This window comes from Anser brachyrhynchus (genome assembly GCF_964034855.1).
Source record: "Anser brachyrhynchus genome assembly, chromosome: 29".
NCBI classification, from domain to species: domain Eukaryota; kingdom Metazoa; phylum Chordata; class Aves; order Anseriformes; family Anatidae; genus Anser; species Anser brachyrhynchus.
In genome coordinates, this window is record NC_137722.1 from 2,337,288 (window position 1) to 2,361,112 (window position 23,825).

The 23,825-nt window shown below is 59.0% G+C and overlaps 1 protein-coding gene across 4 annotated transcripts in view; it reads right to left on the minus strand.

Moving 5' to 3' along the window:
• Positions 1–23,825, minus strand: part of LRP1 (LDL receptor related protein 1) — an 89,607-nt gene that overhangs the window by 62,157 nt on the left and 3,625 nt on the right. For 3 of the 4 annotated variants that reach the window (XR_013942586.1, XM_080570888.1, XM_080570887.1), the window contains exons 2-3: positions 8,946–9,068; positions 2,448–2,585 (exon numbers count right to left, since the gene is read on the minus strand). Coding sequence is in view for 3 of the 4 variants with exons in the window: in XM_080570888.1 (XP_080427014.1) it covers positions 2,448–2,585; positions 8,946–9,068 (261 nt within the window). In the remaining variant the exon portion in view is untranslated. The remainder of the gene's footprint in view (positions 1–2,447; positions 2,586–8,945; positions 9,069–23,825) is intronic. The other variant, XM_080570889.1, reaches the window with a different exon arrangement.

A 23,825-nucleotide genomic window follows, 5' to 3' on the forward strand; every position in this document is an offset into this window, starting at 1 on the left:
AGATCCCCCCCCTTTCTTCTCTCTCACCCCCCTGCATCTCCTCCTCCTCCCAGAGCCACGTCCAGATGGGAAGTTTCACGAGCAGCCACCCTCGGCCAGAGTCCCCGACGCGCAGCGCTGGGAGCCCTCGGGCTGCTGGGGTTGAAGCGGCAGCGCTGCGGGGGCTTGGCTGGGCGGGGGGGACACGCAATCCTACAAGGCTGCAGCCGCAGAGGCTCCTCTCTGTGCTTGGGGCCGGGGGGGCCTTTGCTGGCTGCAGGAGAGACCTTCCTCCTCTGCTAGCACTGAGGGCCAAAACGACCGACTGGAAATGTTGCCCCCTGCATGTGTAATAGTTTAATAAGGCAGGCAGGGCCCAGCTGACTTGTTTACAAGGTTTATCAGCTTTGGCAAGCCCGGCTATTCATTTCAGATTCTTATCTCCTCACTGAAGCACTACATGCATCCGACAAAAAAGAAAAAACCCTCAAGAATGCAGAGTCTTAAGCGGAGAGGGCAGGGAAGACAATGGAGGGAGTTTCAGCACAAAGGCTCTAATTGCATTTCCATCTCCTATGGGTTTTTGCAAGGGCAGCAGAGGCTCCCCGGTTCTGCAGATGGGGCTCTGCATCTTTCTGCGGGACAAACCTCCCGAGCGCAGAGGAAGCTCACGTTTATCAGCAAAAGACCTCAGGGCAGAGAGGCCAGGTGCAAAGGGCAATGGGGGGAGCAGAATGAGCTGTGATTATCCAGCAGGCCAGAGCATGAACCAGCAGCAGGGCCTGGGGCTCCTCGTTCAGGCCTGAAAAGCTCCACACCCTGCTATCGGAGGCAGGATAAACACATTCGCCATGGCCCGGCCAACCTCGGCTCCACCCCGACCTGCGGAGAGGCTCCGCAGCCTCCTTCTATCAGCGCGGGCAGGCAGCGTTACCGCAGAGGCAGCACGGGTTCAGCAGCTGCCGCCCCGAGTGCCCCATGTCCCGTGGGTACACGGGGCCCCCAACCCGCGGCGGGGACGTGCACGGGCAGCGAAGAGCGGGGCTGGAGCAGCACGGCCACCGGAGCAGCGGGACCCGGGTGACGCCTTGGCACATGCTCCGAGTCCTTCTGCAGCAGCAAGGCTGCGCTCTTCACTGCCACCGCGCAGGAGAGCAGCCGCAGGTGCCAGCCCCGGCCGCCTCCAGCCCCTTCCCCACACCCTTGCAGCCCTTCCAGGAATGGCCTTGGCTGGATGCAGGCAGCATTTGGGGCCACGCCACGCACGGCAGCAGCGCACGCTTCTCGCTTCATGCCTGCTCCAATTGCTGCCTTCAACTCCTGGATAATCCTGCTCCGGGCCAGATTAGCAGCACCTCTCCCTAAACCTGGAGCAAAGGCAGGGGCTGGTATGGGGTTTGGGATCAGCAGCAAAGGAATGCCTCCCTGCCAGCTGCGGGCACCGGGGACCTCGGCACCCGACGCAAACAAGAGTGAGGATTTGGGCCCGCAGCGTGCCCCAAGCTGCGAGCAGCGACACAGGGTTGCCTGCACCCAGCTCCTGCCTGGTGCACGCAGGCCACGGGCTGCCCCACCATGAAAAACCAGATCCCAATTAACCAGTGAGACCTATTAACTAAGTATTAATGCTCAGAGTGCGCAAAGCAGCACGAACACCCCTGTATTGCTCCTGCCGGCGCTGCCCCAGGCAGCACCAACCAGCCCCAGCAGCAGAGGAGCTCCCAGCTCGGGGCCGGGGCAGGGGGGAGCCGCTCGTGGCAGCGTGTCCCAAGCCCAGCATCAGGCTGGGGGCGATGGAAGCTTGGCCCAGCCAGAGCCCTCTGCCCGGGGAAGGGACGGGGCTGGGCAGAAGGCACACTGCTCGCCCAGAGCCGAGACCCAGCTCCGGGGTCAGCCCAGGACACGTGTTTCTGCGCGGCTAAGCTGTGCACCAGGCAGCCGATGCACATTGATTTTGGGAGAGTTTCCCAACAGGATTAGCAACCAGGGACTGGCCAGGAGGTGGAACAAAGCTCCTGGAAAGAAGGAAAAAAACATACCAGTATCTTTTATCTGAACCAGAATCCGAACTCTCCAAGCTTTTAAACCCAGGAGACAATGCAGCTATTTAATGGCCTGCAGGCTCAGGAATGATGGGCATTTACTTGCAAGCGGCTCTGGATAATCTCCGGCCCTGCTAGCTGCCAGCAAGCGCTCAGCTACCCCTACACTGGCTGCCTGCAGCTGGGAGAGGGGAGCACGCGAGCACGTTGGCACCGGGGCAAAGCAGTTACACAAAGCACCAAGGCGACACCCCTGAGGCTGCACGCGGGGACTCACCCCAAGCAAGAAAACGGGGACCCCGGGACTCTCACCACGGTGGAGGAGGAAAGGAGGCCAGGGAGGTGTTTCATGACACAGCCCACCTTCCAGCAAGCCCTGTGTGTCCACAGAGGGGAGCAGACCCTCACCATCCCCCAGACACCTACCCCGACAGTGCGGCCCCTCGTCCGAGCCATCGAAGCAGTCGTGGAGCCCGTTGCACAGTTTGCTCATGTGTATGCACAGCTCCGTGCCCAGGCAGTTGTGTTCGTTGGGCTGGCATCGCGACACCTTGCTCTGAGGACCTGCAAGACAGCAAAACGCGCAACTGTCACCACGCAGAGCAAAAGCAGCACCCAAAGTAGCCGACCGGCCCCAAATCATTCCAGCTCCCGTGGCAGCCCGGGACAAAACCAGCCCCGCTTGCCCACGCCAGGCTCTGCCCTGCTCCGACACCCCCAGCTCTTGCCCGGAGGAAGCTCGTGGGCAAGCGCTGCGTTTCCCTTTCAAAGCAAGCGGGACTGCTGCAGGCACAGCTGTTCAGGAGGAAAAGCACGATCCCCTGGAGTAAGCTTTCCCTTGTCCATCACAGCGCGCAGCCTGCAAAGCAGCGGAGCCCCAAGCAGCCAGGGTGGAAGGGGGGCCCTCACCCAGCCCCAGCGAGCCCGGCCAAGGAGACGAGCACCCTGCAAGCCTCCACAGCCGGTCCTCGGGCACCCGCAGGCGCTGGGACGTGCCGAGCAAGCGAGGCACCCCCGAGGCACTCGCCGTGGCACCCCCGAGCTCCCCGTTTTGAACCCTGGGAGGTCGCCCCCACCTCCCCGGGGTCCCGCTCGCTGCCGGAGCACCGGGAGCACCTGGGGCCAGGCGGTGCCCAGACAGCACCGAGCACAGCGGGTCCCCATCCCCCGGGTGCCCGAAGCACGCCCGCGGATGCCAACAGACTTCTTCTCAAAAGGCGACTGTGCCGGCAAGCTCGCAGGGGGCCATTAAGAACCGGGGTTACACGATACAGGGAGACTTAATCTCCGTTATTAACTAGAAAAATTACAAAGGAAGCAAGGCTTTATTTTTAAGCTTCTCAGAAAAGAAGCACGGCATTAAGACAAACAACAAAACACACCATAAAACAAGTAATATCCCGAAGCCCTGCTAAAAGCTCCCCCAGTGTCTCGGTTCCAGCCCCACTTCACCCCAGGCAGGGAGGCAGCCGCCTCAGGGAGCCGCGCGTGGCTGTGCCCCGAAACCGCGTGGGCTTGTGACACGGGGACTGGAGAGCTCTGAAAGCCTGACCCCTTGCAAGGGCTCTCCTGGCGTCCCTGTCCCCAAGCCCCTCCGGGTTTTAGGGCTGAACAAGGAACTCTCCAACAGCTCTTACCAGAGCTAACAGCGCAGCTCGGCCGGGTCAACAGCAGCACGCAAGAGAAATAGTGAAATCCCATTTTACGGGGAGACAGCAGCTATTTCTGCTGTGCCTTCGCAGCAGCAGGGCACACAGCACTCCAGCCTCACAGGCAGCAGGGACGGTGCCGCGAGCGGCTCCCCACGGGGCACCACGTCCTCCCGCGGCAGGCGAGGAGCCAGGCCGACCCGGCAAGGGCACCTGAGCACGTGCTGAGCCTCCCGTCCAGGCCCGGTCCCGTTTTAGACAACTATTTAGACCAGCAGCCACCTTTATCTGGGACTCGGGTAGCCCCGCTGGTGCAGCGTGTCCTAAATATGCCGGAGCTCTCCCTCGCCGGGGTCCGGCCGTGCAGCCGCGGATCCTCGCCACGCACGGTGACCTGCGCTGCGCCGCTGGCGGCCGGCCGCTCAGCCTCGCCTGCGGCTCAGGTTTTACTTCCTGCAAGCTGCCGAGTTATGCCGAGCGTGCTTCTAACCCCGGCCCTGGGGCTACCAGGTGCTGTTAAGCGAGGACCACACGCGCTCTCCTGCACCTGCGGCCGCCACGGGGGCACCGCCAGCCCCCGGCACCGGGCAGCGACCCTGCCCCTTCCCCGCTGCCCCGGCAGCTACCGGGGCTGTGGCCGAGCTTCTCCTCCGAGCCCCGTTTCCACCATCTCTGCCACCGCAACCCGTGTTTTCGGCACTGCCTAACTGGAGATAAAGTGCGTGGGGCTTCTCTCAGGCTGATTCCCCGCAGCTGAGCCTGAGCCACAGGCCAGCAGCACACGACAGCTTCCCCTTTTCCTTCAGAGCATCCAGGACAGGTAAGTTCTTGCATTTCCCTCCCGGAACACGGCGGAGGGACCCAGCCTCCCTGCGCTGCGGAGCACGAGGAAGCCTCTGCACAGCCCTCCAGCCTCCCCGACGAAGAGTCAGCAAGCGGTTCCTTGCCAAGCAGACGGAGCAGGCTGGGTTTTTCCCCCCTCTGCCCTTCCCAAATGAACCGAACTCTTTGCAGAAATAAAAGTCCGGCAGGAAAAGCACCGCGCGCTTCCGCTCCCGCGGAGGCAGGCAGGGCACCGCTCCCACGCCAGGAGGAGCCCGCGAAAGCCTCCCGCCACGAGCACACCGCCGCGGCTCCTCGCGGAAAGTTCCCAGCTCGCCGCGGTGAAAAACTTCATCCTGCTTTTGTCCGTCCCGTGCAAAGTGACTAACCCTGGGCGTATTGAATAACATGCCCCTTTTTTTATCGGATAACGTGCCTTTTCTTGCACAAGAGGTGCCCAAAGAATGGAAAGGCGAAGGGCTCCAGCTGCCAGATGGCTCCCCACGCACGCGGGCTACTTTCCCGACACACTGCAGGACGTTTCCAGTTAGCCGACTCGCTCTGCACCGGGGAGGTGGGCTCCTCGGGACGGGGATCCGAGGTGCGTGAGATGGGAACGCCAGTCCGAGGCTCACCGCAGCCACCGGCACGGCGCTTCCCCGTCCCAGGGCACAGCGGCACCCAGCAGAGCCCTTCCAGGAGGTTCCCCCTCGAGGTGCTGCTGCGGGGCTTTCACTTCTCCAAGGGGGCTGAACCGCAGCGCTATCTAGGCACCAAGTAATCGCAAATTAAGGGTTAATTAAGTCCTATCAATAAGCGGGCCAAAAGAATGAAGGCACTGAAATAAAGTGCACCGTTCATCAGTCAAAACTGATCTGCCGTGTCCATTATTCGCCAGCAAAGAGCCTGGATCAAACTACTTATCACAAACAGGGCAGGATTAATCTACAAGCCACTTTGTTTGCTTTTGACTGTGTTGGCTCACTAATAAATGAGCCAATTTATTATACGTGACAAGCTTGTGGTACACCCCAAGGAGCTGAATTAGACAGGAACTTTTAACCTCTAAAAGCCACTTGGAAAGAAAAAAAAAGAAAAAAAAAGAAAAAAAAAGAAAAAAAAGAAAAAAAAAGAAAAAAAAAGAAAAAAAAAGAAAAAAAAAAGAAAAAAAAAGAAAAAAGAGAAAAGCAAAGCAATTCTTTCCCCTGTAAATACAAGCTGTAATTGACTTGGCAATGGCCCAAAGAAATGTGAAGTGGGGAAAGCTGCAAGGGAGCAGAGGGGAGCGTTACCCGGTGCGGGCAGGTCCTGCTCGTGCCACCTGGACGGAGGGCAGCTCCCTCGGGTCCTCTCCCTTGGTTTTATCTCAGAAGAACACCATGCCAGAAGCACCTGGATAAAGCGCTGCTGCATCCTCATTGCTCGATTTTTCCTCCCTGCTGCGAGTTCTCTTGCCCGACGTCCTCGCAGCCACACAAACCACTGTGGACCAGCACGGAACCACGCAGCTCAGCACCGACCCCGCTGCCTCAGGACCGCATCGCAGCGGGGCGGTTGGGAAATGAGCCCTGTGGCTGTGGATGACATTTTCGCAGCGACAGGACGGGGTTCGGGAGGGGCAGAGTGGCTGCGGTGCCCCATCAGGGCTCGCAAGACCCCGCACGGACAGCCTGCTTGAGAAGGGGCTTTCTGGAAGGCAGAGACACCTGGCAGCTTCGGAGAGACCCCCAGACCTGCTCAGCCCCGTTCCTCACTCCTCTGGAAAAGCCTTGGCACACCTTCCCGTTCACGTGGCATTTCAAGACATCCCCACCGACCACTCCCTGGACCCAGGCAGGAAAGGAGGAGGCGAGAGCATCGCCACGGGCCGGCAGCCACCGGGCAGCGACCGCGAGGGCTCCCAGCAAGGGCTGCACACGGGGCGGCTGCGCCAGCACCACACCGAGCACCGGGCGAGAACGGGGAGCCGAGTGCTTTAAGGTCTCCTCGATACCCAAAGTGACGAGCCGTGCGACGCCGGGTCCTCGCGAACACCCAGGTAGCTTTGCAGACCGTGGGTCCTCACGCGTCTGCGGGAAGGGTGCCGCTGCCAAGCCAGAGGGGAGAAGCATGCCCGCGGCTCGGCGGCGGCAGCGTGCGGGCAAACGCAGCCAGGCTGCCCCAGGACATCCCGCGGGGGCTGCGAGAGGCCCAGGCACGAGGCCAAGTGGGGATGAAGCAGCCAGATGACAGTCGTAGCTCAGCCACCGCAAATTCATTTCTCAAAGCTCTTCGTCTCCTTCCATTTTCAACTGGACGGAGGCTCTTGTCCAAGTTTTTTCCCCAAGAAAGCACCGTGGAAGGAAAAAACAACGGGGAAAGAATCAGCGCAAGGCACTTGCATGGACACAAGCGCAGCCACTGAGCTTAAAAAGGGAACTCTTCCTATGCTCGGCTAACACGTGAGCAAAGCCAGCAAATACTTAAAAGGATTCCCCAGAGAGGAAAACCTTTCACATAATAGACAGCATTTCAAGAGACTCTGACATGAGTACATTACTGCAATGTAAATAACCCTGCCTCACTGCCAGGGTACGAAAGGCTATGCCAAGCAGTGTGTAAAAGCAGTGTTTGCAGCCTGGGTTTAAAAAAAAAAAAAAGAGAGAGATTAAATAATAGTAATAAAAGTCATTCTCTCCCTGCCAAAAAGATAAGGAGGATGAGAGCCTTCTGGAAGCCCTGGTGCCAAAGCAGCGTGAGAAAACCTTGCCTGGCAATCCCAGAGATACCGGGCCCTCCACCCTGCGTGTGCCGGCAGGTCAGACCGCGCTTGCGCGAGCCCAGGCAGGAGCCTCCCTTCATGCCCCGGCCCATGGGAGAGGGGCAGACGGGCACAGGCTGCGGGCCAGACGTGGGAGCTCAGCGCCGAGCGCTGCCCAGCCAGCACCATACAGCAGCCCGGGACTGCCCCAACCTCCCCGAGCCCTGCCGGGTGCAGGGAAAAGCCAACGCACCTCGCCGAGCGTCGGCAGCGCGTCGCGCAGTCGCTGCCGAGGCAGCAGGGCACGGCTACGGATTCAGTCTCTAAACTGAATTTTCTGCTGCAGAATCAGGTTTTGCAGCCTACCGTGCTGAGACAGACACGGAGGAGACTCCCGGCCCGTCCCGTGACACTGTGAGAGCAGAGGACACGCTGGTCCTTGATTCGCGCCTGGCACGACGCCCCTACCCGCCTGCCCTGCAGCGCGGAGCCTGTGGGCAGCGGCACGCCGTGCTCCGTCCCTGCAGAGCAGCAGCTGCAGTGCTCCTGCCGAGGGGTCTGCGCAGCCCGGAGAGCCCAGGAGCGAGGGTCCCAGGGGGCATCAGCACCTGGGGCTTCAACGCCTGGTGGCGGAGGAGGACAGCGCTGCCTTCCAGCCTCCCAAGGGGAGGCAGCAAGCAGGGAGGAGGCTCCGCCAGCACCCACCAGCGCCGCTCTTGCGGTGAAGAAAGAGGGGAAAAAGGTAAGAGCTGGAAAAAAGCATCCAGGCTGTCCATCTACCTATCCAGATGGATAAAGAGAGCACGGTTAAACGGGGCACAGGCATGCACAGCTAGAGGAATACGTCAATCAGGACGGATTTCTTCCAGCGCTGGGAAAGGCCTCCAAGTCTTCCTGCAGTAATTTTCCAGGGCTGCTGATTGACTGGAGCCAGACAGCCCATCCCAGCCCCCTCATCCCTCCCACGGAGGGGACGGTTGCATCATTTCGCCTTAAGAAACAAATAACTCCAGCGCCGAACCAGAGCCTGCTTCGGAAGAAACCTTTACGCCAAGCGCAGCGGCAGCCGGGGGAGGACAAGGCGCCTTCACTCGCCGTCGAGCGGCAGCTCCCGGCTTCTCCTCCGACGCCGGACACCGGCACCTGGGCTTCGGCCTCAGCTGGGGCGAGCGGCAGCATCCGCTGAAGCCACCGCTGCCCAGCGGGCACAGACAGGTCCCCGCTCCCCCATCCCGGGGTCCCAAGCCCCCTCCCCATGCTCACCACCACCACCACGAGGGCCAGGGGAAGCACAGGGCGCCGCCGCCGCCTCGCCCCTCGCAGCGAGGCGCTTGCAGCATCCCTGCCTCCGGGAGCCCGGGCTTTCCTCACTCAAACCCGTTTGGATGGAAACCAAACCCAGCGGTGCCCAGGTCCCAGGAAACCATCGCAACGCGATGGGTCACAGCCCCCATAGCGAGAGACACCGGGGGGCAGCGGCTAGGGAGACGAATGGCAGACAGACAGACAGATGGACGGACTGAATTCCTGCCGTAAGCGGCACCCGCGGTCCCACCCCCGGGGCGCTGAGAACTCGTGCGCTACTGGAAAGCGTGAGCGGAGGTAGAGCAGTGGTGCGATGACACCTGTTCAGGACCCTCGAACGACCGTGCAGTGAAAGAGCGAATGGAGCAAAACGCAAAGAAAATTATTAGGAAGGAAAGTCATACATACATATATCAGGTGATTCATCCGAGCCATCGGGACAATCCTTTTCCCCGTCACAGCGCCAGCCCTTAGATATGCACGTAATCTGATCTTTGCATGCAAACTGTTTAGGGCTACATGTCTTCGGTGCTGGATGAGAAAAGAAATAACGATAATAAGCATGATCAGTTTCTTCCCAAAGACAAGTTATTTAAAAAAAAATAAAAAATAAAAATTTAAATTAAGGACTAGATTGCTTTTAGTTTGATTTCTTTCTAATGGCTCAGCGAAAGTTTTAGCCTGGCATCAAATCCATCAACCTTGCCCCTAAGGAAAGGAGAAAATTTAAACTGAAACATTAATTACACTGCGAGAAAACAGGAACTGAGATCCATGATGCACTAACAGATTTTAAAGATCATTTAACTTGGATGAATTAGCTCCTGGGAGCCAAAGGCGCTTTATTTTCTATGCCAGACAGTAAAAAAGAAAGGGAAAAAAAATGAGAAAACCCAAACGAGAGCAAATTAAAAAGGAATGTTTTCAAATCGAGCAGCAGCAGCACAGGTGCTGCCTGTTCGCGCGGGTGCAAGGGCCGCAGGCACCCGTCGCCTCCTCGCCTGCACCCCAGCCACACACCGGGACGGGGGCGACGACCGCCCCAACCCACCCCGCAGGCAGAGACCCCGTCCTCCGCGCGCAGACCGCGATTGGAAGGGAAAGAAACCAGAGGGGAGCTTCCTTCCCCCCCAGCACTGCCGGGCTTCATTTCTCTGGACAGCAGAGGCTGAAAGAAAGTTCTTTCTTGGCAAATCCACAGCTGGCTGCGACAGCGCCAAACTTTAAAAAGAAAAACGCGTGCGTATTTGTACAAATAAAACACACGCACGCAGCACGAGCAGAGCCAGGCAGCTCGGGAAGCATTACGGGGCAGGGCGGGCAGCAAACGTTCAGGTGGTTGCTGCAGGCGAGGGGGTCAAAGCGCAAAGCCCCAGCTCCATCCCCGAGCCCCCGGCAGAGCCGCACCGCGGCAGGGACGTGCACCGGCAGCGCCAGCCCTCCCCGCCTCCTCGCCAGTCTCTTGGCACGTCGCGTTTTCCCGAGAGACTCAGCTCTTTGCAGCAAACACCTCCACGCTGATTGCAGCTTTTGTTATAAAACAGCGAGCCCGAGCCCTCGGGGAGGGAGGAAATCTTGAAAACCCAACCAAACGCAACTCTGAATGTTCGTTACAGGAGAAGGCAGCACAACACGCGCAACGCCAGCAGGTATCTGGCGTCGTCCCTTGCCTTCTGCTCAGCTCCCCTCTCCGCGGACCCCTGTCACATCGTGCACAGCCCACGCTGAGGGGGGGTCTCCGCATGTTTCCAGGCGGCTGCAGCGCGCAGCAGCGCGGACGCGCGCCCAGCAGCGCTACCGCTCATTGCGTGCGTTTCACGACCCAGCTCGCTCTCAGGCTCCTGACGGACCAGAGGAGGTGCCGAGATTCCTCGCCGACCTGTTAGGAACGGGAGATGCCTCCTGCCTCCCTGCTCAGCAGCCTTTTGCTCCGTCTGTGCTGCTGGGGAGGAGGAAGGGCAGAGCCCCATCCCCTGCCCAAACCCTGGTTCCTAAAGGAGGGGGAAACTCTCCCACCTGCCCTTGCACCCTGGGACTTCTCCAGTTATTGCCTAGACCCGCAAAGGGGCTCTGTTTGCCCCAAAACTTGTCTGCTTTCTCCGGAAATGCCCGATTGGTTTGATTGAAGAGTATCGCCTCCTGCAAACCTGCCTTCGCTCGGGTCTCTACAGCATCAGAAGCGTTGGAGCTGCTGCTAGACGGAGACGCTCGATACCATGACACGGAGTTTAGCGCAGTCAAGATGGAGACTGGATGTATCAAAATGGACGAAACACCCGCAGCTCTGAGCCCCTGCCAAGCCCTCCGATCCCAACACCATTCCTAAGACAACCAGCTCAAAGCCAAGTCCCTCCTGTTCCTCCTGCAGGAGCCGGCAGTGCGGGACGGGACGGCGGGGCATCCTACGGGGCCGTTTGTCCCAGGTGCTCGGGCTGACAGTGATGAAACACGGGACCACCGGCTGCAGGAGCAACCCCTCCTGCTGGGCACAGCTGGTGCCGGCCCTGCTACGGAGCCCATGGTCACCACGGGGCCGTTTCCTCTCGGCCCCAGGGACAGGTCAGACCCAAAGCAGAAGGGGCTGCACCCCGCCGGGCACCCGCTGCCCGCTCAGGGTCCCCACGAGCACCCCGAGCCTGGCACCCGCGCCCCAGCGCCGGGGGCCGCGTCCCCACCAGGGCCAGCTCTGCCACCCCCTCTTCCTGGAGGAGCTGATCTTCCTCCCCCATCTCTGAGCCACAAGTTTACCCAATGCAAGATTCATTAAGGAAACCACAGCAAAGAACCGACACTCCCTTGGATTTCCTGCTCTCCCTCATCCCCCGAGGTTTCCAGCAGCCGCAACGTGACCTACCGCCGCACGCACGCACCCCGACGGCCCTCGGCCGAGCCCAGCTCCAGCTCTCGCCTTCCTCCTCCCCCCCGAGGGGAGCAGGAGCTGGTTTACGAGGGCAGCCCCCTGGCAAGCGGCTCCAAGCCTCCTGCCCGGCACCTACACTTCTGCTGCCCCCCAGCTGCTCAAAGCCCCCCAGGTTTGTGTCTACACAGGAGATGAAGCCGGGCCCAGGGCAGGATCTTGATGCAACTGGTTTATTTTGCACTAGAGACACCCGTCCTGGAACAGAGATGCTCACCAGCAGCACGGAACACGAGCCCCTCTTCCGAAGACGTCATCCCTAGCTACCAGCACCTAAATCTTCCAGACCAGCTCCGTCTCACGGACTGGCTGCGGTTAGACAGACCGAAGGAGAGCAAGTTCTCCTGCTGCTTGCAACAGCTCCCCTACGCAGGAGCAGAACATGTGGGATTTCTTCCAAGCACTAAAACATTGCTCATACGCCTTTTTTTTTTTTTCCTTTGTCAGGCTTCACATGTGTCATGGTTTGCCGTCAGGAATGCCACCCCTGTAGACACGTACTTGGCTCGCACCTGCCTCTTCCCGGACGTGGCAGTGCACGTGCAGGTCTCCAGCTAAGTCAGCTGCAGGGAAGAAAGGTGCTTCCCCAGCACAGGTGAGCCCCAGGGAACGGTCTCACTGCACCTTGCCGCCACGGGTGGCGTTACCCTGCCACAAAGCTGTGTCTGAACTGGGCTCGGAGCTCACTGTCCCCGCCGTCACTCACAGAAGCAAGGATCGCCGTGGAAGCACAAGCCTGCACCGCTGCTGGTGGCTCTGCACAGGGAGAAGAAAGAAGCCTGCTTCCCTTTTCAGCCACTAGCTCTCCAGGCTTCTCGGTAACAAAACGCACTTTCTGTTCCTGCACAGCATGTTCCTAGTGAGTTAAATAGCCTCCAAAATGAGTGTCAAGATGCCTAAATGCCAGGTGGACAATTAGAGAAGGTGTCTGTTAATGCATCGTTCACAATGAGCCAAGTTTCTTTTTGAAAGCCAGGCGGCCGCATCAGCAGAAGCGGCAATCTCAGCGGAGAGAGGAGCTCCAACTTTGGGTAGGAGAATAAAGAAGCCTTCATGCAGTGTACAATGGCCAGCTCAGACTGCAGGGCCAGGACAGCTGCAAAAGCCTTCCATGGAAAACATTTGCCTCTTTAGCAGTCAGAGGAGAGATCCTCGCTTAAAAATAATTCAAAAGGGGACAGAGGGGGGAAAAAAAAATTGTACTCAAAACAGCAAATGGTTATTTCGGTACAGAAAAGGGCGCCCTTCTTCTCTAGGGAGGGCTGGGGGCGCCCGTCCCAGCAGGGAAGCGGAGCTGCAGCAGGGTCTGTCGGGGCAGGAGAGGACCCGGACCCCGGCGGCACCTCTCGCTGCCTCGGTGATGAGGGCAGACGAAGTCAGCACCGCAACGCAGGCAGCCAGAGGGCTTCGTGTGGACGCGCAGTGGGTTCACAATTTTTTTTTTTAAAGTGTTAACAAAAAAACACACAGCAAAACACGTTTCATCTTTGCCTAAAGCAAGAAATCAGCACTTCTACTTTAAATGGACTATTCTGGGAGGCTGGTGAACAGAAGGTCCTCACCTTGAGTAGAAGCCAAATTACCTTCAGTGCACGGATGACTATGGCATAAAAACCTAGATAAACTGGAAGCAAACCACAAAAAAAAGTTAAAGAACTTCCTCCTTTAAGCGAGCCATACTTTTCTACTCAACCCAATTCTCGCTCCTCTCCTTGGAGGAGGTGGCTGGCTCTTACTTCGCAAAGGAAACAGCACTGGCAATAAATATGGACTGGAATGAGCATGATTTGCAAAACAGATGTTCTTGGGGGGGGGGGGGGGGGGATAAATCCACTCCACATTCCTCATAGGTCTCTGTTCCCCAGCTACTCCCCTCCCCTCCATGCTAGCATACACGGTCCCGCGCAATGGCCAAGCCTGCCAAAACACACATCTCCTGCGCTGCGCACGCAGAGCCGGGCTCGCTCTGAACCCTGCTCCAGGACGCACGTCAGGCTTGCGAACTCCATCCGGGTACCGAGCCCCAGCAGCTCGGGACCAAAAAGGGGCGACATAAACCAGCCGAGCCTTCAAACTTCCCTGCCAGACCCCCTCCTCGCTCAGAGCTGGCTACAGCTGCCACCAGCACAACCGCTGGGATGCTTCGAGGTCCCCGAACGTCGCCCTTGGGAGCTTTGCCGCAGCGACACGAAAACCCGCGAGGTCGTTCCGGAGGGCAGAAGTCTGGCACGAAATTATTGAACCTCCGGAGAAGGGGGGGATGGAAAAGCCCCAGCATCCCGGTGCGTGCGGGGTGAAAGGTGGCATCATCTGTGCTTCAGTCCAGCCCCGGTCCTCACCAGCACCGGCACTGGAGCACAGTTTACAACCCCATCTCCATCCCCTCGGCGTCCCTCCCTCTCGATTTAACTCTCCAGATGTCCCTTGGCCAGAGGACAGCGCAATTTAGAGGCTGCTTTCCCAAAACGATGACCGGGCGCATGCACCTCGCGTGACTCCTCCCGGGCCCCGGCACGCAAGGCCACGACGCCAAACTGAAAGACTTTCCGAGCGGTCCTATTAACTGAACACAAAAATCAGTCATCCCAGGCTTTCATTCTTCTCTACCATCTCCCCCACATCATCCATTCTTTGTTCTCAAGTTTCGGGGGGGGGGGAGAGTGATTTATTCATTTTTTGTGTTGTCAGGACTCTTCAAATTCTCCAGAATTTCTCTGTAGCCTGAAGACAGACAGGCACGGAGAGAAAAGGTAAAACACTGAGGCACGCGCACACCTCGAGTCCTTCATGATGCCTTGAATGCAGGGACCGGAGCTTTGTTACAAAGCTGTAAGGCCAATGACAAAAAAAATAATAAAATAAAATAAAATAAAATAAAATAAAATAAAATAAAATAAAATAAAATAAAATAAAATAAAATAAAATAAAATAAAATAAAATAAAATAAAATAAAATAAAATAAAATAAAATAAAATAAAATAAAATAAAATAAAAATAAAAATAAAAATAAAAATAAAAATAAAATATCACAAACGGGGAGAGCAGAGCCCAGAAGGGCTGCGACTTCCCCCGGCCACTCGGGCATTTCTGCACACAGCGTGCAGAATTTGCAAGCTCATGGCTAAAGTAAATTTGTCAGGTCCTTTGGCTCTGAAAAACTAGACAGGATAATAGAGACATTTAAAATAACAAAACTTAGATCTTGCAGTCACATTTTTTCAAGGGGGGGGGGGAGGCTTATTTGTTTGGTTTGCATTTAAATACAAGATCTCTAAACAGTTCAAATGCATTTTTGCCATTCTTCCCTCTGGCCCCCTCGTATGAGAAGATTCAAACCAGACGGGCTGCTCCATCGGAGCTGCTATTTCCATGAATGACGTTGCTGTTCGCACTCCGAGCTATTCCCATTTGGAGGAGCCGCAGGTATGCGCTGGTTGGAACTTATTTGGGTTGGAGGGGGAGGGGCTGGTTCAATTGCTAAGTAAATATTGACTTTAAAATACGCATTTTTTCCCTTTTCCTTTCAAGTCTGCCTATTGCGTCTAAATCACAAGGCATTAGCTCTGGGGATTTTTTGTTGGTTTTTTTTTTTAGGGGATTTTGTTTTGTTTTGTTTTGTTTTATAAAAGGACAATTTTGAAAAGAAAAGCCTGCCTCAGCTTTGCAAGAGAGGTTCGAACGGAAGCAAAACGCCATTCATAAGAAACGCGCGCATCTGTCGCTGGGAAAGAGCTGGCTGAGGGCGAAGAACGTCGGAAGGCATCTTTGAGCCGGCCTCCCCAGACCCGGCCAGCTTTTAGATACAGCAAGGAGCTGAAAACCACCCCGAAAACCCCATCCGAGCAGAGCACCGGTGGACCGTCATCTTCAGGCACGTGCCCCGAGCATCCCCCAAAGCGTGCTGCGAGCCTTCGCGGATTTTTCGCCTCTGGCTCGTGCTCGCCGGCTGCCTCGAGGCGACACGGGGGATGCTCACGTACGGAGGGTGCTTCAAGGTCTCGCAGCAGCCCTCAGACGCAGAGGGCCTGGCCCGTGCCCCGGCTGCTCCCAGAGGCTGGCCTGGACCCTTCGCACGGAGACCGTGCTCCCGTCGCCCACAGGAGGGCACAGAGGGAGCAGCCCAAGGGTGCCGGGACCCCAGCTGCCCCCAGCATCCGCCTCCAGGCCCCAGCTCCCAGCCAGGCCTCGGCCCCGCCACCATTGCTGGGGCAAGAGGCGGCACCGCGGCCTGGCCGAGGAGCAGCCGAGGGATGAGCCAGAGCAGGCCCGCGGCAGCCACCGTGGGCCCGTGGCAGCCACCGTGGGCCCGTGGCAGCCACCGTGGGCCCGTGGCAGCCACCGTGGGCCCGTGGCAGCCACCGTGGGCCCGTGGCAGCCACCAGCCCATCCTCTGCCCGCTATTCCTTTACCGATTCAGACAAAGGATGAGAGGGGAACGTGGAGCAGGAGAAGGAACAACGAGGGGTGGCAGCAGGGGCCGGGCTGGCTCCCCATCAGGGAGGACAGGAACGGAGATGGCCACGAGCGGCCATCCCCAGCGGGGAGAGGGGGAAGGGGAATAAAATCATATCGCGACTTCCAAGGGCTCCTTTCATCTCCGCGCACCGCGGTCACCTGACTTCAAACAGATCCAGGGGGAGACGATTTAAATGCTAACACGCATCAGGAAATCTGGACGCGCTGGGAGGAATGCGCTCCCCCCGCCAGCCCAGCCCCTTCCCCTCCTGCTCCTGCTCCCCAGGCTCCGGGCAGCTCAGCTGCCTTCAGACAAAATGCATTAAAAAAAAAAAAAAGGGGGGGGTGGAATTTGCATTTTAAACCAAATTCAGAAGCTGAGAGATCTGTGCTGGAGTGAGATCCCCCCCGTCCCCCCCTTCTGCCTCCAGACCCACAGATTGATCCTTAGAAGAATGAGCTAAAAAATGGCAGGAGATGAAACCAGATGAAATGAATCCACGGCATTTTCAGAATCGGAGGGGGAAAAAAAAAAGCTTGATCATACAAAATGTGGTGGGGAGGGGCAGAAGGGGCAGGCTCCAGCCACGCAGCAGAGGGTGTTTCAAGAAAGAATCGTGCTTTTTTTTTTTTCTCCTCCTTTTTCCCTTTTTTTTGCAGCTTATCTGCAATTTAAATGAAAACAAGAAAAAGAGAAAAGAAAAAACAAAAAAAGCATTTGCAGCCAAGAGAAAGGGGCTTAATTCCTCTCGGTTCGGTTGGAGGGGCTGCAGCCGTGCCTGGCTGGCAGCCACCCCTTCTGGGGGGGGGCCGCCCCTTCCCCTCCCCACACGAGGCAGAGGGGTGAGGAAGGGGCATTGATTCGGGGCAGGAGACCCAGCCTGATACTACGGATGCCGTGCACGATGTCCCCCCTCCCCCCCAGATCCAGAACATCCTCTGCCTCCTCTACCTGCTCGGAAGGTTTTATTCCCTTTATTTATTCTAGCAATAAGAAGTAGGATGTTTATACCATTGGCAGTTTGGAACCCAAACAGAATATAGCGTTCTGCACCGGAGGCAGTTATTTATGGCTTGTGGCTAAAGCTGATAACGCTTCCCCCAGAGACCTGCCTGCATTGTGCAATAAAGCAATTGCACATTATAGATTAATAGGCATTTCATCTGGGTAGCTGAATCACAGGGCAGGACTCTGCAAGGAGCTAAATGACAGAGCCCAGGGCTGCGCGAGGCGAAGGGGCCGGTAGGGCCGGCAGCAGGCGGGGGGCTGCGCTGGGCAGCAGGGCGCTCGACTGCATTCGGCCTGGGACGGGCATCAGCCAGCCAAGGCTCGAAAAGCGCTGGAGCCAGGCCAAAACCATTGGCCTTAATTCATTAGTCAACTCAATTTCGCTGGCTTTGCAAATAAGGACTTTGTCTAAAATGGGGAAACGGACCAGAATAGCTATTGTGAACCGGGAGCGGGCAGAAAGGGCCCTTTGAGAGGACACTCTGCCGGAATAAAAGTCACTTTTATCCCAGAATAATTAGTGTGCTCTGAGTACACTAATTATTCCAGCATAAAGGGACTTTTATTCCCAAGAGGAGAGTGCCGCTCGGGGAGCTACTCTGAATTCAGGTCCACCTGTCCGTGTGAACGCCGTCTCCCGGTCCTGCCGCTCCGGGGGCGACCCGGCCTGCCGACGCTTGTGACACCCACGGGTCCGGGGATGGACGGACCTGCGAGCATCCGCAGGGCGGTCACCACTACAAGTCCAGACCAGGCTGTGCCATGCAAACTTGGGCTCCCACCCCAGCCAGCGCTGGGAAACGCCAGACCCCTGCCCCATGCGTGTCCCCTGCACCAAGAGGAATAAGGTGAACAGACCCAGCTCCATCATCTGCACAAGCTGCCAGGTGGTTTTCACGAGCCCCATTGTTTTGGGGAGCAAACACCCCCTGCAGCTCAGGGGGACAAGGTCACGAAGCCACCGCGGCACCAGCTGCTATTTCAAGGTCTCCCCAGGAAAACCTCAGGCTCCCGCTGAAGAAAACAGCACAGGGAAGCAGAGCAATACCGTAACCCCTCCTGCTCCACGCAGACAGCATCTCCGGCTGCTCTGCCCAAGCTGGGGTTTGGCTGTGACCTGCTCAAACGTGGCCGTAGCTACAGGGAGGCTGGGAAAAACTCCCCCGGCCCATCCCCTCCTTGCCTCACGGGAGCTGGAGCCTGTCTAGGAGGAACACACCCCAAAAGCAAACCCGACCTGCTCGCCCAGTGATAGCAGACTTGGAACAAAAACGCAGCCTCCAAAGCAGGGTGGGGAAGCGTCCCCTGGCTCAGGCCTCCCCCGCAGCGGCACCTTGCAGGCACAGCGTGCCGGACGGGCCGCTAGCGCGCACCTCGGAGGCGGCGGTGCAGGATTGGGGAACACTTGGGGTTTCCTCAAGAGCATGCTAACAGGATGCCACATCGCGCTGTGGCTTTGCTGGGCGCTGCCTCATCCCCCTCCGCACCACCGATTGCCCACGGCCCCGTGCCGCACGCAGCCAGCGGCCTCCACGGGCCGACGCCGCTTCCCCGCGTGCCTGGAGGAGGATTTCCCTGGGCCAGGCCCCGGCGGAGCCGAGTCGGCCACGCCAACCAAGCGCTTCGCACGTCCAAACGCCCGGCAGGGCGAGGGCAGGTGGAGGCAGCAGAGGGGACGTGGCCGGCGGTGGGGCTCCAGCCCCATCGCCTCCCCGCAGCGCAGCCCCCGCCTGCGCCGCTCCTCGGCCGCCCCGCGCGAGAGCTGGCCCCGCTCCCGCTCCTCGCCGCCGCCGTGCCGGCCGGGCGCCGTTCCCCCACCGCAGCACTGCGGCCCAGACACCCGGGCCGGGCCACGGCCGAGCCGCCGTGCCAAGAGCGCCGCGCGGCCCCACGAGCCGCAGCTACCACCCAAACAGCGAGCTCCAAGCTCGAGCAGGGAGGGGAGGAAAAAATAAAATAAAAAAAAATAAAATCCAACAACAACAAAGAACCCCAACGCTGTGTCCCAGGGTCGCCGCACAATACCCGGGCTTGTTGCTTCTGCTGGCAAAAGGCAGCTCCGATCAGCTGTGCAAATTGCAGAGTAACCCGGCCGCGTCCCTGCACGCAGCTCGGGCCAAGGACAAGGGCAGCGTGGGGCGGGCAGAGCCCCCGTGCCCCCGGCGGCACCCCCGGGGATGCAGCCGCTGGGCTGGGTCTTGAGAGGTGGAGGGAAAAAACAAAATCTTTGGCACGGTGAAGTGTCCCATCTGTTTATAACTGGCAAAAATGATTAAAGAGGAATCTGGTACAGTTATGTCTGGTCTGATTTTGTGTCCCAGACATTACCCTGCCCCCTTGGCATCTCTACCAGCGCGGCTATGACCGCCTAAGTGCTCGCCTGCAGCAGCCTGGACGCTCCTTGGTGCTTGGACCTGGTGTGCCCGTTCCTACCTTCTGCAAGCTGCAGAAAAAGGAGCTTTGAGATTTCAGAGAAGCTGAAAGAGCAGGGGGCAGGGCAGGTTTGGGAGGGATGCCGGCATCAGGCAGCCGCAGAAGAGAAAACCAAACTCATGAGCACAACGCTGGGCTCCAAATTCCACAGAGAAAACCCGCTCCAGGCCACGAGAGGAGACACTTGAGCGAACCCACCCGGACGGGCTCCGGCGGGAAGCAGAACCTCGCCGCAGCCACGCGGGGTGACACGGAGCGGGGCAGGATCTCGCCCACCTCCCGGCCAGCCCCACAGATACAACCGGGGCCGCGTGTCCCCGCGGCACAGATGAAGGCAGCACCACGGATCCCTCCATTCGTGCTTTCAGGAGACAGGGAGGAAATTCCCCTGCTTGGCAATAACCTCGGAAGCCCCCGGTGCCCTGCCCTGGGGCAAAGGCCGGAGCTGGCCCCAAGGACGGACAGACAGACACAGCTCGGGCCCCCCGCTGCTGCCCTGGGAGGCCATGGATGGCGCCTGCCCTCCCCTGCCACGGCAGGAAGGTGTCTGAGGCCCTACGCCCCGCAGCTTCCGTGCAGGCCTTTGGAAGTGCTGTCGCTGTAGGAAGTATTAAAGCCAACTGCTTCCTTTTGCAAACAATAAAAAAGCACTACAACAGAAGGCAGCGGGCCGGGGGAGGAAGCCATTCACAGCCCGGCTCCTTCCCCAGCGCGCTGCTGGGACTGGAGCTGCTCGACTGCGGTGCACGAGGGCTCCAGCTCCCTCCTGGCTGCACACCCAGGGACCAGGACCCGTGCTCGGCCCCAGGTGAGGCTGCTCCGAGCGGCCGCACGTGCCGGGTGCCCAGCGGCAACCCCACAACGAGCAGACCAGGTCCAGGCTCTGCAGAGCGGTGTTGCTGCAGGGCAGGAGCGAGGTGCGGGGTCGCTATTCCTCCCCAGTGTCACAGCTTTACCCACACAGCAAAAGCCTTTTTTTTTTTTCTTTTTTCTTTTTTTTTTTTTAAGGTCAAGACACTCAAAGCCTTCAGCAAATTCTGAGCACAGCACAAAAAGAAACTCGCAGAACCCCGTGGGCTGGAGCGTGCAGCCGAGATGCCAGGAGGCTCCCGACCTGGGTGCAGGAAAGCAGAGACAAGGGAAACCAAGTCGCAATTAGCCCCAAGGAGACTGATTAACCGCTACAGTGCCGTGACTACTCCAGCGTGGCCTGTCGTGCCAGCAAACAGAGAGGCAGAGGTACTCCTGACTGTTCATCAGACACAATGAGCTGCTGTGCAGACCCGTGATCCAATGAGCGCCGGGTCCCTGCGCTCAGACGTCTGTAGCGGCGCCTGCAAACAAAGAGCTGCACCATATTAAGTAAATGGACTAGATTGATGCGTTTCAAAGCTCCAGGCGGATTAAAATAACAATTTGCCTGGCAGCCCACAGAAAACAAAACCTAGCCACATCTCAGCAAGGCTGAGGCAGAGGAGCGGCAATAGGAGGGCTCGGAAGGCGCCCGTTTCACCCCCGGCAGGAAACCTTCTCCGTTCGTTCGCTAAGGGATGGAAATCGCAGCCCTGAATCCAGCAGCAACTCCAAAAGGAAAGCAATCCGTCCGTCTCCTTCCCCAGCCCAAGTTACTGAAGCTAATCGCCTGCCGCAGGTTTCTTTGCCCTTCACCTGCCGGTCACGGCCCCACGTGCCCGGCCACGACCCAGAAACGCGCGCTCACCCTCGCCACTTGCAGCGCTGCCTTCTCCTTTGGAGAAACGGCACCTTGCAGGAGGCTAATTGGTCCAGACAACTAAAGATGAAACTTCCAACTCGATTAGACGCTTTCCCAGTCACCTGCAACTCACATTCAGATGCCTCAGTCCACTTTTTGGAAGAAATCACAGACCCGCTCTCCCCCTCCCACGGCAGACGAGGCCACCCACTGCCCCCACAGCAAGGTTCCCCCGGGACCCCCCAGGACCTCCGGGCCACCGGCAGGGTCCTGCCCAGCCCCACACTGCCCACCCCGCGAGCCTGAGCTTCAGGCGCGCTGGGACCGTCTCTAACCCTGCAAAGCATCCGCGTGATTGTAGCTTTCGTCTGCTCGGCTTCCTTGGCTAAGAAAGGACACAGCAAGCCTATATTTAGCACCAGAGATGGATGGACTGCACTGGGGAAAGCAACCTCACACAACGGAATAAGATCCAGCAAAACAGTCCTCGCAACCCACCCAGCATTTTTCCTTCTTAAAATAAGAGGCGCGGAGCGAAGAAAACAAGAAGTTTGAGCCGAATTAGAAAAAGGCTGAAAATATTTGCTGCTGCTGCTTGCCGCTGGCAGGACGGGCTGCCAAGGTACATTAAATGTAAGTGACTGAAAAGTTAAGTCAACAGCAAAAACTGGTCTGTAAATAACTGCAAGCTGGTCTCGCAGTGGCTTGCGAAATACGAAGGAGAGGAAAGCGCATCTCTGTGCGGACGGCGTTGACGCTCGCTTGGGAACGCCACCGAAGATGGCGCAGACACGAGACCTCCACAGGTGCCGGGCACGGTACCGGCCCCGGTACCGGCCCCCAGCCCAGCATCGCCTGCAGCCCTGGGCCCCCCCCCAGGGAGAGGAGCAGGCAGGGGCCGCACGCGCAGCACCGCCAGTGAGCGTCCAGCACGGCACCGCCAGGCCGGCGCTGGACGTGCCCCCAGCGCACGACGCCGCTCGCTGACCTTCACCGGCTTCGGTCACGTGGCTGTGATACCGATGGGGTTCAGAAACACACATCTCCTCCCCCTCGGGGACAGCGGCTGCTTAATTTACAGCGCCCGGCAGGACTCCGGGCACACAGCGTGCGCAGCGGCAGCAGAGGGGAACAGGCCACGAACCGGGGACCTACGCCCCATCTCCTGGCGGCCACGCGCGGAGAGGACACCGACGGGGATGGAGCCAGAATGCCTAATCCAGAAGGCGGCGGAGATAAAAATTCAATCCCAGCACAACGAGAGCCTTGTCTGCTTGGCAAAGCATAGAGCCCGCAGGAAGGAAACGGGTTAGATGCGTTCACCGCTCGCAGGCTGAGTCAGCCGTGCACCGCCGCGACGAGGAGCAGGCGCAATCTCCGAGGAGCCCATTTCCCAATCCTGGGATTGCTGGATTCTTCCCGACTTATCCGTGGGGTTTCAGACAGCTCTCCTACACACCCAGGCATTTCAGCCAAGCTCTGCGACTTGCTGGGGAAAACCGGGAGCACGATGACTTTGCACTGTGCCGAGGCGCATGGCACAGAGAGCAGTGGGCTCTGGGAGCGCAGCCAGCACTCGCCTGTGGGTTAGCGGTTGAACGAGGTGCTCGACACGCATCGGGGAACCGAAATCTTTTCGGCACCTGGAAGAGGAACCTCCTGCCCCACGGCAAGGCACGGTCCTGCCCGCTGGTTGCTGTCACATCGATAGTGCTGACTCAGCCAGGCTCACGAGCACCCAGCCCTGACCGCAGTGCCCTGGGCTGCGCCGCCCCCCCGGAGCTGCCGTTTCGGGAAGCATCCCCTTGCACCCTCTTCCCAGGGCCAAGGGGGCGCGGGGAGGCGCACGTGCCCTGCACGGGACGGCAGCGGGCAGCCCGAGCTGACCAAAGCCCCACTGAACGACCCCCCGCAGCGGGCTCGGGAACGTATCCCAAAGGTGCACCCAAAATCCCCGCGAGCCGGTTGCAGCCCCGGGTTCAGCACCCGCACAAGGCGCCACAGCACTGTGCTCGCTGGCGTTCGTCTCCTGGAGGAAGGCGCCGGGCAGGGGCTTCCCCACGCGCGGCACAGCGGGGCCCTCGCTGAGGATCCCCCCGGCAGCGCCACACGAGGAAGCCAACGCAAAAGGTTGCTCTGCAGATGTCCCGCGTGCCCAGTACCCCTCCGAGGCCGGCGCATTCACCTCCAAAACCCGCAGGGATGCTCCCTCTTCCTCCAAGAGCCAGGATCCCTTCCGCCCAAGGACTCTGCCCCTCGTTCCCTCCCAGCCCCGTCTCTCCCCGCTCAGCTCAGCCACAGGAAACGCCAGGAGCTAACGGGGATGTTATTGCAGCCCTCCGGCGGCCGGGGTCCCCTCCGCCCTCCCCAGTGAGGAGGCGGCCGAGCACAGCCCCTCGCGGTGCCTTCCCAAAGCACCCCGCGGGGAAGCGAGCGGCCTCGCTCGGACCGCACCACCACCAGCACCACAGCCCCGTGTCCTCCTGCCCTCCAAGGGCCCCGCGGTGGAACGGCTCCGTCCGTGGGCACCTCCTGACCCCTGGGCAAGCCGCCAGCTCCCACCTCCACCCTGTCCCCCAGCGCTGAGCTCCAGAGAAGGACCGTGGCTCTGGGGACACCGCGGAGCAGCTGCTTTGCACCATTTTTTTTTCCCCTTAGCTTGCCCCTGCTTATCAGCCGTTGTTTCTGCGAGGGGAAGTCCCCCCGTCCCAGGACGGGTGCAGCGCTGCTGCCGCTGCTTGCCGGCTCTGCCGAGGAGCG